Below are 18,341 nucleotides of genomic sequence, written 5' to 3' on the forward strand. Positions count from 1 at the left end.
TTTGATAATTGCATTCAGTAAAGAACTACATTGTGTGTCAAGGAGCTGAGTTGAAATTCATTAATAAAAATCATAAGGAAACCCTTTAATTAAAGCAGCTGGGAATACTCTTTGCATTCAAGGAGTAACTTCTGAGAGTACTGTGCTAATGGTTTTAAAATAAAGAACTTCAGAACTGCAACCTGACTAATAATTTTGAAATCCAGGTGCTACAGCGCACTGAATTGATCTGTCTCCTGAATGCTGCCCTCAAAATCCTCAAAAACAGCTAAGATCAAAAATTGAAGCAGATACATCATTGTCTTACAGAAAATAATTTACAAGGGGAAAGGGGAAAGGGGAAAGGGGAAAGGGGAAAGGGGAAAGGGGAAAGGGGAAAGGGGAAAGGGGAAAGGAAGGAGAGGAGAGGAGAGGAGAGGAGAGGAGAGGAGAGGAGAGGAGAGGAGAGGAGAGGAGAGGAGAGGAGAGGAGAGGAGAGGAGAGGAGAGGAGAGGAGAGGAGAGGAGAGGAGAGGAGAGGAGAGGAGAGGAGAGGAGAGGAGAGGAGAGGAGAGGAGAGGAGAGGAGAGGAGAGGAGAGGAGAGGAGAGGAGAGGAGAGGAGAGGAGAGGAGAGGAGAGGAGAGGAGAGGAGAGGAGAGGAGAGGAGAGGAGAGGAGAGGAGAGGAGAGGAGAGGAGAGGAGAGGAGAGGAGAGGAGAGGAGAGGAGAGGAGAGGAGAGGAGAGGAGAGGAGAGGAGAGGAGAGGAGAGGAGAGGAGAGGAGAGGAGAGGAGAGGAGAGGAGAGGAGAGGAGAGGAGAGGAGAGGAAAGGAAAGGAGAGGAAAGGAAAGGAAAGGAAAGGAGAGGAAAGGAAAGGAAAGGAAAGGAAAGGAAAGGAAAGGAAAGGAAAGGAAAGGAAAGGAAAGGAAAGGAAAGGAAAGGAAAGGAAAGGAAAGGAAAGGAAAGGAAAGGAAAGGAAAGGAAAGGAAAGGAAAGGAAAGGAAAGGAAAGGAAAGGAAAGGAAAGGAAAGGAAAGGAAAGGAAAGGAAAGGAAAGGAAAGGAAAGGAAAGGAAAGGAAAGGAAAGGAAAGGAAAGGAAAGGAAAGGAAAGGAAAGGAAAGGAAGAAAAATAAGACCATTCACTTGGCACAATAGCAAAACAAACATTTCCTAATTATACATAGGTGTATTAAGTTTTCTATTTGGAATGTTAAGCACTCAGATATTGGAGCAGGTGCTGTATCACAAATCACCATGTTCAGCTTTCAACTTTTAGTAAAACAGGACATTTCCATTGTATATACTGTGGTATATACAATGTGACAGATCACTGTCAAAATATTCTGATTTTGGATTCAATTACTTCACAGAGAAGAATTACTTCACAGGGAGAAAAATCTGATTATTCTCTTCCCAACTCTTCCAAAACATACTTATCAAAAAGAAAATTCAAAACACCCATGTGCTAGAAACTAAGTGCTAGACTCTCAGTTTCTATACTCCTCAGGAGCACACCCTGGAAAATACCTAGACAGTGCTTCCCTATCTTCTTATCAGCAAAACCTCAGATGCTGATACTACACAAAAACTGAAGAAGAGTAACAAAGAAAAACTATATCCCCAGATAACCTAGTATATAACAAACTTATAACCAGCTACTAGATGGGTGGTGCTAGGGCATTTCTAGGCAGTCTGGAGGCAATGTAAGGCAGTGACATGGGACTGCATGGTACCTGCATTCCTGTTTCTCTTCCATAATGTGAATACAAAGTTGTCAGTCAAACTGTGCTCTTGATTTTTTGAGCATTCACACCTGCCATATGCCAGCATACTCAAGCACAAAACCACACAGAGATAGGCTAAATAAATAGAGATTGAGTGTATGTGAGGAGGAAAGTACTAACCTTTCACCAAAGTTGTCATCAAAATAAAATAAAATACACAGAATAGAAGCCCCTGAATATCTGGCAGAAGCAGGGAATGAGGCCTGTGCTTGCTTAGGTGCCAATAGGCTAGATTATGAGAAGAAAACTTCAACAGCCATTTCTTCCACACATACAGTAATCTTTCTCTTCTCCCCCCCACCCCCCCAACCCTCTCCCTATTTTTCTTTCATTAAATCATTTTAGGTGTCCTCTTTATTTGCCTTTTAATGGTGTATACAGCTTTCTCCTGCTCTCTCATGCTAATTTAATAATGACTATCAAGAAAAAAATCCCTTCCCTTTCTACATGAGGTAGAAAAGGATAAATAAAATTGAAGATCTTTATGTGAACTTTTACACCTTTCATGCCTTTCAGGCCTGATGTGGGAATTCTAAGCCTTTCTTATATAAGATACTTAAACATGGGAAGAGAGGTTCAACTCACAAATCACATATGCACACTTTCTTTTTCATATAGGATACACTCTCAACATGTGAGATCTGAATGTTTGACACTGGTAAATTTGAATTTCCATTTGGCCTTATGACTTATTACCTGAGGCTTCTTTGCAATACAAACTCTGCTGTGCAACCATACTGTAAACTTTTTGTCTTTCTGTTAAGTCCTACTAGAACTATATTATTTTCTGGAGGCTAAAATATTCTTTTGAGCTGCACATTAGCTTTTTAACTCCAGTAGTACTTGAAGCCAGAATAACAGACTCTTACTTTTTCATCCTACAAATTTCTGTAAAAAAAGTATGTGCATGCATACACATGCACAAACCCAGATTGTGCACCTATGCATATGTAGACAAATTGTACCACTATTGTCTGTATCAATCTGCCTTTTATTATTTAAAGATACTGGGAAAGATGGAAAGAGTTGAAAAAACAAGCCCTGAACAGATATTTCTTACCGTGTGCCACCCAGCCATGTTTACATTGATCACAGGTTCTCAGGTTAATCTTTCCTGGCTGAAAACATTCACATGTGCAATTTACCAGTGTACAGCGGATGGCCTGGAAAAAGAAACAGAAAACACATGTTAATGTATTTCTTCCTGCTTGTACAAATTTTTTGTGATGGCTAGAATGATATAAACTGTAGAGCAAATACCAGCTTCCTAAAAATTCAAAGCCTTGCTCCCTTTTTAAGTAGAAATTAATTTCCTTTTAAAAACATACATAAGTATGTCCTAAATGAATACATTCCTAAAATCTTTTTTAAGGTTTGCTCTATTTTCTTTAGGAAAAAAAAATACAAAAGTTGGTAGGATGAGGATGCTGTAGGAGTTCCAAAGATATTCTGGATTGACTTCACAAAGAAAGAAATTTACTAGTGATGTCTTACGATTGCAGAAAAACCAGTTTCAAATTCAGATAAAAATTAGGAAACAAAAACATAAGGAAAGGAAAACTACGAGTGTATTTCCTCTTCCTTCATGGAATCCAAAGGTTATTTTTGAATTTCCTTGTTGGGGTTCACCTAAGACATAACTCTGCTGAAAAAAGAAATTTTGGACTTTTTCCCAAAACAATAAAAATATCAAAGTACAAGAATAGGACTGGTTCAAAAAACATCCTGCAACTTGCCTTTATATCTCTCACTTTCTCCAATATCTAGGAATAGCCTTTTACCTCTTAAAACTCCTCATTTGTTAAACATGTATTTCTCTCTTTCAAAGTAGCAATGGTAAAACTTCAGTCCCATGCAGACATCTCAATTTTGCTTAATAATACACCTTCCTTAATAATGGACTTTCTCATCTTCCTTTTAAGAATTATTTCAAAAATTACATAGGTTTACTTTGACAAGGGCTAGCTACAGCCACAGAAAAGTGAATATAAATTGAATGAGACTCTTTCTAATGTAACAGACATATGTTTTTAAATAGCGTAGAAGATGACCTGTGCACTTCAAACTGCTACTAATAAATTTATGGCATGCATTTGGATGTAATTTGCATGGAGATTTCTGAGACAGAGAGGCTTATTCTGATCATTCACAGATTAACAATCTACTGTAACTACCAGAGCTGCCAGGAAAAGATATCTCTGTAGATTTAGATGCAATCAATGATTACTTGGGGGCTAAGGTGGGGGAAGGGTGCTTGCCACAGAGATACTGAAGAATTATGAAGACTCTTGCCTTTTCCAAAGAATTAATACACACACTCACGCATGTTTTCCATACTAAAAATAATTATCTTAACTGTAGTGACTTTTAAAAAAATATATTCTGCATTAGCTTGGCCTGGCTAAGTTCCTTGGCTGCTGACAATGAAAAAGCCTCAGAATTATTTTAAATGGTAGATCCCTTTACTTATTTATCTGCATCAGACAGAAATGTAAAGACATTTATAGTTCATGAATAAATTTAATATCTGTATTTCTCTGGAAAATTTCTGTTACAAGAGTCCTTTATTTCTCTTAACCTATCTGCTTATTTACAAGCTTTTACTCTCAAAATCCTAATGGGGAAAAAAAAGTCCTGCCCTATTGTGCCTGACACTTCAGGGCCTCAGTCCCCATGTCACCTGTCCAATTACTCATTAGCCAAGTTATAAAACACTGCTCTATGGATGCGTGATTAAAAGAATTAGTAATATGAAATATAAGGGTTCCAAAGAAGTGCTGACCGTGCAGGAATAATATATGTGTTTGTCGGTTATGAAAAAAAAAATCTCCTGGAAGGTCCTGTTTTATGTTCAATAGTGTACTGACCTGGTAATATATCAGGACTACACTGGTCAGTAATGGTGTTCTTTTGCTAATATGTTCATTAATTAATGAACTCAGTAATTAATTGTACTGCAAGTAGGAGGTCTTTAAAAATGGTATTCTTATTTTACTGTAGATTTTCTCACATTCACCACATTTTTCAGATCTCCGCACCAATGTGACATACATGGGTTGTATTTGATGATATTTTGATTTGTTCATGTGTCATTTACAGTACATGTAAGAGATGTAATATACTGCAGTACATGTACTAGATGCAACTCTGACATTTGGAAGAGTTGCTTTATTAAGGCTCATCAGCATTTCCATTACAACTCTATCCCCTTTTGGCCTAGGGGTCAACAGGTTGCCTGTAAAAATTTGATTCAGCTTGAACCTGAAATACCGTGTTGCAGCTTAAGAGTAAGTTTTATTATACCCATTCAAAAATTATCCATTTAGCCACTATAGATAATAAACTGGAGGGAAAAAGTTTAAAGGTTACATGTTTCTTTTCCTCTTCTCTGAGTTAAAGAGAGTATTGGTGATGTTAAGTGTTGAACTAATTAATTAGTATGATTCTATCTTTTATACATATTGCCCAAAAAATTCACTCAAATTTTTCAGAAATGTGAAAATACAATTTTTTTCTCCAATAAATAAATATGGAAAATCTTCAAAAACAGCTATGCATTTTTATAATTAATATCAGTTGGCACGAAAAAAATCAAAACATAATTAGCACGGCCAAAATATTCAGCCTGGCCTTACTTGGCTGGGTTTTCTGCCAAGGGTTTATGTTATGCCAGGTTGTAATTTGGTTTCAGCTGTTTCCCATTCCACCACAGAGAATCACATGCATACTTCTGAATGATGAGGATTACCCCTCAAGCTGCAAGATGCTCATTTAGGACTGGAAATACTCATTCTAATTCATGTTCTGGCATGATCTTGGGCAAATTATTTTGTTAGCCTGATGCCTATGTTCCCTAAACAACTAGACACAATGACAGTAAGGGTTGCCAGGGCAGATGCAACATAAATTTGGAGCCATTCTATAACAGTAGAGGCTACTGAAAGTCTCAAATAGAATTTTGTCTTTATTTCAAAGACTAATTTTGCACTTTACTCAGTTAATCCAGAACTATTTTAACTACCTGAGATCAGTACCGTACCTAAGATGAAGCCAATGTAACTTGGTGACAGGATGATTCAAGATGCCAAAAAAGTGATCTTATGCACAGGGTTAGAATGCTAATATTCATTACCATGAAAGAAAGTAATGTGCTCGAGGACCTTCACAATGCAACCAGGAAATTCACTGAGCCTTGCTAAGATATGCATCACCATTATGAACAGTATTTTTCAACTGTTTTTCAGTACTACTTAACTCAGGAATAGAAGTCACTGACAGCTGGTGCAACAGGCTCAGGAATGCCAGAGGGGCAGCTGAAGGTGAATGTGGCATAGATTAACCTAAGAACCCAAAGTTTTAATGCAGACTTCCATTTCCCAGCAGTAGGGTTTTAAGGTACAGTTCACGTGTTGCATATCAATGAATGAAGTATTTGCATGACATTATGAAAAGCAGTAGAACCAAAAAGCACTTTTTACAGTTGCATCTCAACTTTAAGAGAAACCCAACCACATGTTAAATTAACATTTTCTATCCATTTTCAAAGAGTTTTACTCTCTATTGCAAATGAACTAATATTTTATTGAAAGTAAATGACACTGTCATTAGAAGAACAATTTGAAGCCATCACACGGTAGATGATCTTAAGACAAGATGGCTCACCAAAATAATCAAAGTTAATGAGTAAGACTAATGAGAAGCACATAGATCCACTCTTACTTTGCTGTATATTGACTCATGACAGAATAAGTTATAAAGTGAAAGACAACAGATAAGTTCTGCAAATATTTCAACACTTTTTTAACAGAAAGTCTACTCTGCCATGAATTTTCTCATTCTGTTTCTTTGTTATAAAGTTAAAAGTTAAGAAGATAATGTCTACAAGGCATTGTTGTTGAGCAAAAGGACTCTGCCACATCAGTTTCAGGTTCAGACATCTTTCTTTGTTTTTCAGAGCACATATATATTCTTTAAAAAACTCCTAGAAAAATCTGTCACTCCTCTTCTTTACTACTTTATGAATCCAAATAAAAATTTTTCTCCTGCTAATTAAGTACTTTTTTAAAATATCATAGCAAAAAATTCTGCTATGGAGATGGCAAAAAGATCCCAATGAAATCACACTACTTCTAATAGCTGGCAAATCAGGAGAAGAATACAGTTTCTTTTCAAATTAACACCAAAAGGAGGATCATTTTTATACTGACATTTAGGAAATGCACAATGTTATCTTCCTGTAATGAGATTGGTATTATATAGAACAGTTTTGGTGTTAACCCAGCTGACATTTAAGCCCCACACAGCCATTTGCTCACTTCCTTCACAGTGGGATGGGGGAAAGAAATCAGAAAAGCAGAGTGATAAAATTTGTGGGTTGAGATAAAGACAGTTTAGTAGGTAAAACAAAAAACCCACAAGCAAAATAAAACAAGGGATAAATTATCCCCCTTTTCATGTACGTTCTAATTCTAAGAAAGAGGGAAAATTGGGGTAAATGTTCCTGCTGCACATTCCTGCTGCAGAATGAAGCAGACACATGCAGAAGTATTTCTGTCTCTGCAGGGTGACGGTATACCTCCATCATGCAATTCTGGTACAAAAACGACAATTCTGAAACTCAGCTAAAATGTTTGTACGGGTAATTCAGCAGTCAAAACACTGGCCTGGAAGAGAGGGCATGAACTGATACTGCTCCTGGGTCTGTCATTTGCATAGATGCACTTACTTAACTACTCAATCCATAACTGCACAATCTGAAAAAAAAAGGGTAATGTTAATAAATACCATTTTCAGAGATAAGGCTAATAAACTGCTCACACAACATGGTGTGGTATGAGGGAAAAGGTAAGTCTGAAACATTCAGCATTATTATTTCTTCTGTTGGCACAAAAAGTTTAACATTTTTTTTAATAATACAAGTTTACTATGATTTATCATTAAATAGAATGATTTGAAACATAGGAATCACCTAGAAAAAATAACTTTAATTGATACATGACCATTACTAACTTCAATAATAATAGCCTAATAATGCTTTGCCCAAAACAAAAAAAAAACAGTAAGGGGGAATTTATTTCACATTTGAATGGTCTGAAACATTAATGTAATGCTATAATATTTTTAATCTCTCTTCCATTTAGAGATATTCAAATATTTTCTGAGTTATTCACTGCATTGCAGTATTTTGTTAGCAATTTCACATCACATCATATTACTATTGTTTCTTACTTGTATTTATTTTCAGTAAATACAATTTGAAAGGTAATAATATTGTTATATATATCTGTGGCATTCAAGAAAACAGTTATAATATGAAGGGAAGGATGCTAAGAGAGAAAGCTGTTAATAGGATAAAACGGCTTTTCTTGGAATAAGGAAAACCTAGTCTTTAAGAATGCTAGAAAACTGTTTTCAAGTAATCTTGAGAAAGAGTTATTACATGAATGGGGAATAAGAAGAGAAGAAAAAAAATCACTTGTAGCCTTGCATTAATTTAGGAGTTGCTCTTTAGTTCTACTCCAAATACCAGTAAAAGAAGAAACCTGTGTTAAGGAATGATATCTGGACTTTTCAAGAGAAAAATAACACAGAATTTATGTTTTATTTTTCAGGAACTTTCTGTAGAGCTTTCATGCTGCATCTAGACACTCAGATCACAGGGCTACCTACAGGATACCATACAAAGATTGCAGGTATAGGTATGTTTCTATAGCATGTAAAACTAGCTTGAGGGTCTCAGGCATCAAAGTTATTTGCACTGAAAAAATTAAGACTGACAAGTGCTTCTTTGCTCAAAATTTGAAGAAAAAACATAGTTGATTTAAGAATGAGACTCCCAGTACCCAAGAGCCTGTTAGGAAATACAGTTATTTCTTCTTGCAGATGAAAACCAGATTTCTGCTATGAAACCAACACTGTCAGTCACTGGACTTCAGCCACACATGTTGCCAAGGCAGCAGTCAGTGTCAGATAGGTATCCAACATCCAGGGATGTCACCACAAGCACTTTCACAAACCCTTCTCTAACCATGACTCTTCTGGAGAATAACACTGCAAGCTACACTCAGTCATTCATCTCAAGTAACCACAACTCACTGTCTTTTAGAAAGCACAGGAGGCAACTTGTTTCCTCTGGTTTTACTAGCCTGCCCTGGACCCGTGATTTACATTGCCCTGCTGAGACCCCACCTGGAGTACTGCATTTGTCTCTGGAGTCCTCAGCAAAGGAAGGACATGCACTTGTTGGAGAGAGTCCAAATAAGGACCACAATGATCAGGGGGCTAGAATACCTCTTCTATGAGGAAAGATTAAGATAATTGGAATAGTTCAGACAGGGGAAGAGAAAGCTCCAGAGAGTATATATAACAGCTTTCCAATACCTAATGGGGCTTGGAAGAAGGCTGGACTTTTTATAGGGGCATGTAGTGATAGGACAAGGGTTAATAGCTTTAAACTGAAAGAGGGTAGGTTAGATTAGATATAAAGAAAAAACTGTTTTGAGGAGGGTGGCGAAACGCTGGAACAGGCTGCCCAGGAAGGTGATGGATGCCTCATCCCCGGGAACATTCAAAGTCAGGCTGAATAGGGCTCTGAGATACCTGACCTAAGTTGAAGATGTCCCTGCCCATGGCAGAGGGTTGGACTGGATGATCTTTAAAAATTCTTTCCACCCCTAACCACTCCATGAGCCCATGATTCTATGAAAAGTCCAGGTGATTGTTCTCCAGAAAAAAAAAAGTGCATCTTGCTGGCAACTGTATTGGAGAAAGTATATTGAGATTCTTATAGTGTGATATCAGCCTTGCTATTCACAACAGACTTCTACAGCCTTATAGGAGATGTTTCAGAATAAAGTATGTAAACCAATAATTCAAAACTTGTGATGTAAAATTAAAACTAAATATGCTCCAAAAAGTGGGTTTTTTAAACCTCTAGTATCTTAAAAATACATAAAACTAGTGGTATCTAGCAGAAACATGGAGGGAAATTATCAACAATTTTTGACATTATGTGGACTATTGGTTCTGTAATACACAAAAGAGTTTTTCTTTAGTAGATTATAAGTGGTTCAAAAAGAGTTCAATCTATTAAATCATATAACAAATCTATTAAGCCTAATATCTATTCTTTATCTATTGTTTCTCCACAAATCAATAGAAGATGATGAGAATGTGAAAAGTCTTTAAGGTAATCAGATAAATTACTCATAATCTCTAGACTAGTTTTCATCAATCTCAGAATGTCTATCCAGTGAAAATTACAAGTGAAAAGATGTAAATATGCAAATATATCACTTCTAACAAGTAAATAGGAAACTGTATAAGACAAATGTAAATGTCCACACAAAATTGTAAGCAAAATCAGTTAGATTTTTTATTTTCTACGTTTTTCTTCTATGAGTTGAAAGAACAAGCAACATCTGACTTAAACAAAGTGAAATGCAGAATGGTCCATGGAATAGCTATTTACTTCTGTCTGTTTATTCAGGAATTCTCCTTAAATATCACAAATACATTGTTTATTGTCTAATCTGCTCTTCAGGAAGTTTTGCCTTTCAGGATTTTCTTTCCTTCTCAGATGTTATTACTTTCTGGATTGTAAATGATAGGTTTTCAATCTGGCAAAAAAGAATTATGTGGATTTACACTGCACTGTGCTATATTTTCGCCACTGAAGATAAATATGGGTTCTACAGAAGTTATGTAAAAGAATTATAGTGAAATATTTTATTGTTTTGAAAATAATTTTAAAAAGAAAATAATGTTTTCTCTCTCTTCAAGGTCAAAACTCCATATTATGTATCCAGTTCTTAAGTTACACCCTAAAGCAATAGCTTCTTATTTACATTAATAAAATACTCATTTCTGCACTGTTCCTTCAGTGACCAACCCTGTCAGCCACAAAACTGGTACAATAAGCAAATAAGAAGAAAACCACCCAACTTTTTTTTTTTTTTTTGCCTCACCCCCCCAAAATCCAGGCTAATAGCTAACTAAAGCTTTTCTCCTCATTAGACAAAGTAATTATTTACTTAAATACGCATTTCTTTCATTAATTTTAATTAACTTTTAATTTTATTTCTTTGGTATTTCCTGGAAACAAAGGAATGGATATTTTTTCATGAATGTTCACTAAAGTATATTCTATCCCTTCACCTTATTTAGGAAAAAGAAGAATTCCAGTATGTGTGAAACGTGTCTTTTTGGCCAGAATGGAACATTTTTTAAAAAAAATAAATATATATATTTTATAAAATAAAACCTGAGTGAGAGAGAGAGAGAGAGAGAGAGAAAAGAGGGAGAAGGGGGGCAGGCAGTGGAGGGAGAAATGTTATTGGTTTTCTCAGAAGGATTTTCTTTTATACATAGCTTTATCCTATAATTTTGTCCCTGTTGGGCACACTGCCTAAATTTAAACACAAACACTCAAGCAATGAAGAAACATTACCACATTTACTGTGAACAAAAACTCCCAGTTGTACAGTGAAATTTTAATACATTTCAACTTATCTCTTTTACTAATGGGGAGAGTACAAACCCTGCAGGAATTCGCTCTGCAAACTGGTAATTACAGTAGACTCACTTTTTTATAATGCATATGTATAGTCAGACACAAGAAACATAGCTGCCCTTTTGATGTAGGTTACAATAGGAATGTTTAAAAAAAAATATGGAAATCTTCTGCAATTCTAAAGGAATGCATTATTTCATGGGAAGTTGTCCTTTAGCTATATTAAAGAACAGGAAAATATATAATAAAATAAAACATACATGTATTTATTTGCGTTTGTAATCTGAAGCAGAATTTTATCAGACCATCCTTTTTTAAAGTAGGGTAGGGTCTTTTTTTTTTGTTGTTGTTTTTTGTGGGGTTTTTTCCTAATGTACAAAACTCATACCAGTTTTTTGTAGTCATACAAAACTGATTTCCATCCTACAGTATCATGTATGAGTTCAGTAGATCTTTGTTCTCCCAGGCCACTCTTCTACACAACCTTCAAATTTAAATAATTTTGATCATCAAATTCATGTCTTATTAAATCATTATAACACACATTTAAAAGCACTATTATAATTGCACAGATTTACGATATAAATTGTCCAACTCAGATACGATAGGACATGCTTTGTCTGGCAAAACATGTTTGTACCGTATGCATATTCTGAGGACATATGAAATCTAGGTAGGATCTACTGTCAAGTCATACACACAGACAATATTTATCTTTAATACAGCAATGATAAGATACAGCTATATGTTAAAATATCTAAACAAGCAAGCAAACAAACAAAAACAAAGTAGAAGACAAGTAAGGGTTTGCAAAACCTCCCATTTTTCCAGGTCTTTAATGGTTTGCACAATTTCTTAATGCCTATCAACAAACCATACCACCCAATTCTGCAAATACTCACATCCTCAGCCTTTACATATATTCACATTCTGAAAAGGTAGAAAAAAATATCGTACAATTCATTAATTAAGTCATTGTGTGGTCTAAGAACAGCACACATAAAATTAGTTTAGAATTCCCATTTCTGGAGTTCCTGTAAAAAGGCACATCTTCAAAACTGCTGGAAGAGCAAGCCATACAACCTGGCATTTCTTTGAGCTGCTTTTTATGCAGTTTGAAAAACCTAGCTTGGTGGAAACACAATCTGCCTGTCTCTGTTAAGCAGATCCTATTTGTCATGTTGGTTGGATGGTAACATGAAACTTTTGCAAGTTTCTCTTCATATGGAATAGCATATTCACAGCTCACAACAGTCACTAGACCATGAGGCTTCATTCTCCAAGAAGAGAAAGTTCTAATTACAAGGAGACCATGTAAGTCAATGTCAATGATAGCTCACAATCACCAATAAGGAATCAATGGCCAAATGGAAATGGTAACAGTGATAGTGAAGGTCTCTTCTGTAAGACCTTCAAAGATACTTTCCATGGAGTTTTTCCATACTTAAAACCCATGAAATTTCACACAAGCTGGAAATTTTCATTTCCTCTATTGCTGCAGAGCTACTTTTATCACAGATGTAACTGTCTTCTCTACAGAGTTGGCTTTTCAGTAGTGAAATTATTTAATTTAAAAGTGAGTTGTTAATAACTGTGGAATTACTTAACTTTTTTTTCCTTTTTAATCAAAGAAATCTGATCTTGACTAAATGTGAAGATATTCCTTCTCATTCAGAATTAAGAGGTTTGGTACAATCAGACTGAGCATCAGGAAGGGTGCTATACTAGGGTTACTAATGAAAGGCACAGAACTTGATGAGTGTATGCATTGTAGGCATTTTACTATCTCTAAAATCCACAAAATGCTAGGAGAGTGAGAAATATGTGTGCCAGCAGACTTGTGAGTGTAAACATTCTTCACAGTAACAAAAGTACATCGCACAGAATAGAAGTTATATTCCATTTGACTTGTGCCCCTGGCTGATGCAATACTTAGGATGTGCTTAGTTAGCAAGGCTTTTGAAAGCATGAGAGGTTACACAAACTCATCTTCAGAATTTACCTTCACCACTGTACATCATAATTGTCACAGTGATTTCTGTCTGTCTCAGGGTGGGCAGAGGCTCAGTCTTGACTTGAAATCCATAACCCATGTTGAAACGTTACTTAACTTATAGATTTCAGAAGCAGTGTGAGGAGAAACAAGAGACAAGATAGCCCAGATTATTAACCCTTTTTGTGTAGAAGAGAACAGACCCAGTCATATTTCTAAATGGAAGAAACAATATCTTTGCAATGAATATGAAGCAATGCAGCCACTTGCCTCTTCCTGACCTACATCCTTCATTTCATTTCTAAGGATTCACAGAAAGGAAACTCCAATCAATTTGAAAAAGACACTGCTTCCTTTAATCTCCTGTTGCATGCAAAAGTGAACAATGTCTCTTTTTAACAAGCTTCCATAAAAACAAAAAAATTGGTTCTAAAATTAGTTGGACTAAATAAGTGTAAAAAGACTATATGTGAGACAACTAGAGATAAAGGATTTATCTAATGGAAGCATTCCAGATCATTGACAGTGACCCTCATTATTTATTTCTTGATCCCTCCCAAGTTTTAGTACCCAGTTCAAATTGGAACTCAATTCTGGGAGATGTAAAGGACCTTCAATACGTTTGGAATTTCTGAGGATATTAATGTTGATCTTAAGTAACTTTTGTCCTCCTTATCACTCTTCCTTTTTATAATACTACATGTAATAGATGATGACATGGGCAGAAAACAAAACTAATTAGAATCAGGTGGCTATAGTTTAAGGAGATAGTCCCGAGTGATACCTGAGACAACATAAAGTAATTTGCTGACAGTGAAGCTAGAATAAATTTTATGTTGGGGGACAGTGTTGGCGGGAGAAACACTTTCTTTCTTTCTTATTTGTTTAACTGAGAGCTGTATGAAAACTCTGTATCTGTTTAAAACACAAGAAGCAGTAAGCAAGGAGAAATTAAGCGCAGTTCCAGGAAGACGACCAACAAAGCCTACAAAGCTTACTGCACAGTAGCAATGTTTTTCACATTTGTGACCAGTCCTATAAATACCATTGCCTTCTGTTTTACACTGCATATTTATTGCTATGTTAGGTAAGAAATGCTAGCCAGCCACCACAGTTTCTGTAACAGTAATATGCCCCTAAGCACCAAAGCAAATAGTCAAGAGATGCTACAATTCTTGCTTCTACCTTGTGATTTTGTCACAAATTCAGAGAATAAGCTGAGTTGGAAGGGCCCACAAGGATCATGGAATCCAACTCCTGGCCCTGCACAGCACCATCCCCAAGAGTCACACCATGTACCTGAGAGCATTGTTTAAATGCTTCTTGATCCCCTTAGTATTACTGCCTTGCATTGATCATAGTTATTGTATTTGAATTGGGCCAAATGATTATCAAATAGTTTTTGAAATATCAATGTGCTCTCTCATGGTTTGCAATTAAGAAGGCATCTTCTTACAAACAAACAGGACATTTCACATTTAAATACAGAATCAGTTTTTCTTCTAATCACTTAGCTTATAATAGCTTAGCAATTACACATATTTATTTGAAATCAGTTGAGAACTCAGATACTATACTGGACCAAAGGAAAAAAAATCATAGTTTTTTTTTGTTTATATTTTCCATTGCTTTTGTTTTTTATATGGTGATAAGAGTGGTCACAAGTCTGACTTGTGACTATCCATTTCTTCTTCACACTAATAGGTGAATTTATACTTTGAAATGCATGCTGAAATATTATCTCTGGACCCTGAAATCTCATTTATCTACAAATCTAAGACAGATTAGGCAATGGGAGTTATGAGCTAGTTGTTACAATCTGTTCCTCTGTCTCAGATCTAGACTAAGGAAAATTGTACTCCCAGCATATCTAAACTTTGAAAATTCTGCAGAAAAAGTAAACTAACTAATTAAGAACATTTTTTTCTTTTTTCTTTTTCTTTTTTCAATAAACATAAGCTATTTTATTAAATAAAACTCATTTATTTGGACACATGCATTCAGCAGAAAATGACAACAGCTATACAGTTACCCCAGCAACCATCAGGCTACCCCATCCAAAAGAATGTATTCTAATATGCTGCATTAAAGTAACAGTAACTTTTGCCGCTTGGCAGCATATACTGTATTTGAACCTATTTATTTTCTAGTTTATTTCAAAAAAAGGAGCAAACAGCCTGCTCATTTCTACACTATATTTATCAAATCCTGACTGTCCATTTTGATTTGTCAGTTTTCAGCTCCTTTAAAAAAACCCACAAATCCTCATAGGCAAAGCTGAGTAAATTTAATGCATTCTCAGCTTCTTTTACAAACTCTCTTCCACCTTTATCCAGAGGAACACAATATTCAGTGAATGTTTAATATTTCCTTCTTTTGCCTTCTGTCATGCTAGTGTTAGATCTTACCAAGTATAGCACCAGCTACACTAATCCTGCTGCTCCTCACTACACAAGTGCAAAGCGTAGTCTATAGAAAGAGGAATGTTCTCACTCCCTATGCAAAGTCCAGCCTGCAGGCTCTAATTCAGCATCTATACTTACGTGCACGTGCTGTGCTCATGCTAAGCCCTGTATTTATTTCTGTCACGGCACCCTGCAGTTTATCACAGGACAAAAGTTACTTTGGTCACCGCATAATATGTAAATACTTTGCAGCAAATACTTATACATACTGTGCACATTTGTAGAAAAAGCAGACCAGGCTGGTAGAAAGTGATATATCTTGGTGTGTGCAAAACACTGGCCCAGAGTCTTTCCCATTGCAATCAGTACGAAACATGTCCTGTTTCACTGAAGGGCAAGTAAGCCCATCATAGGTTTTTTAAGTTTTATGAAATAAGAGAAAAACATAGTTACCTGGAAAATGTCAGTAACAATCTACCCTCTCCCAAACTATAAAATTGAGAGGATTATCATAGTCTCTAAAGTATATCAGCTTTCTAACACACTTGGAATTTATCAGCTTAACAGAGAACAGCACATAGCTATCAGCCTAACTAACTGAGAGGAACAAATCCTGCTCTCAGCATTTTGATGCTTGTAGGGCAGGAAGTCTGCATAGGAACATTTAAACCTGTGGTAATCATAGCAGGTATTAATGATTGGTACTCTTTATTTGCAAACACTGCTGTAGCTGCTCCCTAATGCCCTTCTTCCCCAGACAAACTCAGCAGCAGTTCTGATGAGAGTTCCCTGACAGACTCTTGCTGCCGTCTTCACAATCACAAATGCCATTTCCTGAAGCTCCTACTGTCATCTACCTACACATACACGTATGTCATTATTAGTTGTACAGTAAATGCCTCTGTGTGAAGGAGGAGATAAATCAGCACACTCAGCCCTTAACAGCAACTTTTTTCTCCTGAGGGACAAAAGCACAGGCCAGATGGAATGGGTTCCTCTGTCTAGACCTTGGGGTCTACGTGATAGATGACCCTAACATTAAACAAGCATGCACTACAGAGAGGACTAAATTCAGCTCTAAGAAATTCATGTGTCAAGTCATTACAGCCAGCAGATTTTAATAATGAAAAGTTCAAGTCACAATGAGACAAATGAGAGTGTTTTCTCTCAGTTTCTGTGAGAATTCCAACACATCATAATTAAAAGCAATATTTAGCCTAGCACAAATTATTGATTGGTAAAAACAAGATGCAGTCACAAGCACAGGCTTTTTTCTCTTCATTCTGCTTACCACCTAATACTCTTTGGTGTGAAAAATGGTCTCAAAATTGCTTAAAAGCCACCCTTCTGGTGAGAATTCCAGAGTTTTCAGGTACCACCATACACACCACAAAGAAAAGTCTGTTGCAGTATGTTGATGTCTGTTTCCACTTCTAGGAAAAGCCAGATGGTGCAGAGGTGTGTGATAGTAATTTATAAAAAAAACCCAAACAAACAAAAGAAAGAAAGAAAAAAAAAATTAAGATCCCAAAATAGCTGTGGTTAGTTTCAGTTTGAGGATGAAATTCAGCTCAGTTTCACTTTATCCAGACTGATTCACTTTTCCCTAATATTATTTGATTACTGACAATGTGTTTGCTGCTGTGAAATCCTCAGAAAGAAAAAGAGTTTAACTTCAAGAGTTTTAACATAGACATAGAGAAACAAGATGCGCTAGATAGCTAAGAAGGAATTCAAAGTAACGAAATTACCTTCCCCTAAATTTCCAACAAAATTAATAAAAATTCACACATTCAACACATTCATAATTTAAAAAATCAACATTCTTTAAAATTTAAAAATTCATCTAAATTTAATTGAAGACTTGAACTGCACACAGGCTTTTGGTATTTCAAAAAGCAGTATTTACATGAAGAAAGTATTATGCCAAAAACCAGGAAGCGATGCTCCATTAATATTCATTACATGCCAACACTCAAAAAAAAGGAAAGAAAATGTAAGCTGCCAAGTTTATTTTGGCAAAGCTCTATGACATGATTTGTATTCAAACCAAAATCTAGAAAAATGTCTTTAAATCATTGTAAATCCTTTTCAAATTGAAAAAATAAAAAACCCTACATAAAACATAAGGAAAAAGCACTTCTGAGTTTAAGCCTTTTTTTTAATGCTACACTGTACATAAGTAGTTTAAATGAAGTACATTGTCACAGAAAACCTACCAACTAAGGTTAATACACTTTCTCCTGTCTTTGTGACAAAGAACTTGATCTGTTTTTTGTCAAAGAATTATAATTTAATGATATTTATGGTATTTTCCCTTCCCACCTATTTTCCTAAATATATATATGCACAATTTTGAAATGAGTGAGAACACCAAGTACAGAGAATAATGTCAGTTTTCCTAGGCAAAAACCAAACTACACAAGAAGATGGCAGTGGCCTTTAGCATGGTGTTAGCATACTTCTGAGAAACGAAAACATTGATTCATTGCCTGCCTGGGCCAGAGGCAGGAAGGGAGCCAGTGGTGTCCATATTGCAGAGTGGAATGAATGCCATACAGAAATTCCTAAAGCTCTTCTGCAGAGATTTGCAAAAGCAGCACACCACCCACATTTGGCCACATTGCTTCTGGCACTCAAGTAATTTTTTTATAAAAACAGGGCAGGTATT

The 18,341-nt window shown here is 35.9% G+C and overlaps 1 protein-coding gene across 7 annotated transcripts in view; it reads right to left on the reverse strand.

Moving 5' to 3' along the window:
- BNC2 (basonuclin zinc finger protein 2) overlaps window positions 1-18,341 on the reverse strand; it is a 333,664-nt gene that overhangs the window by 122,971 nt on the left and 192,352 nt on the right. For all 7 annotated transcript variants that reach the window (XM_083883384.1, XM_083883383.1, XM_083883381.1 and 4 more), the window contains one exon: window positions 2,822-2,924. In XM_083883384.1, the coding sequence (XP_083739510.1) occupies window positions 2,822-2,924 (103 nt within the window). The remainder of the gene's footprint in view (window positions 1-2,821; window positions 2,925-18,341) is intronic.

Source organism: Zosterops lateralis (assembly GCF_965231275.1).
Source record: "Zosterops lateralis genome assembly, chromosome: Z".
Lineage (NCBI taxonomy): Eukaryota > Metazoa > Chordata > Aves > Passeriformes > Zosteropidae > Zosterops > Zosterops lateralis.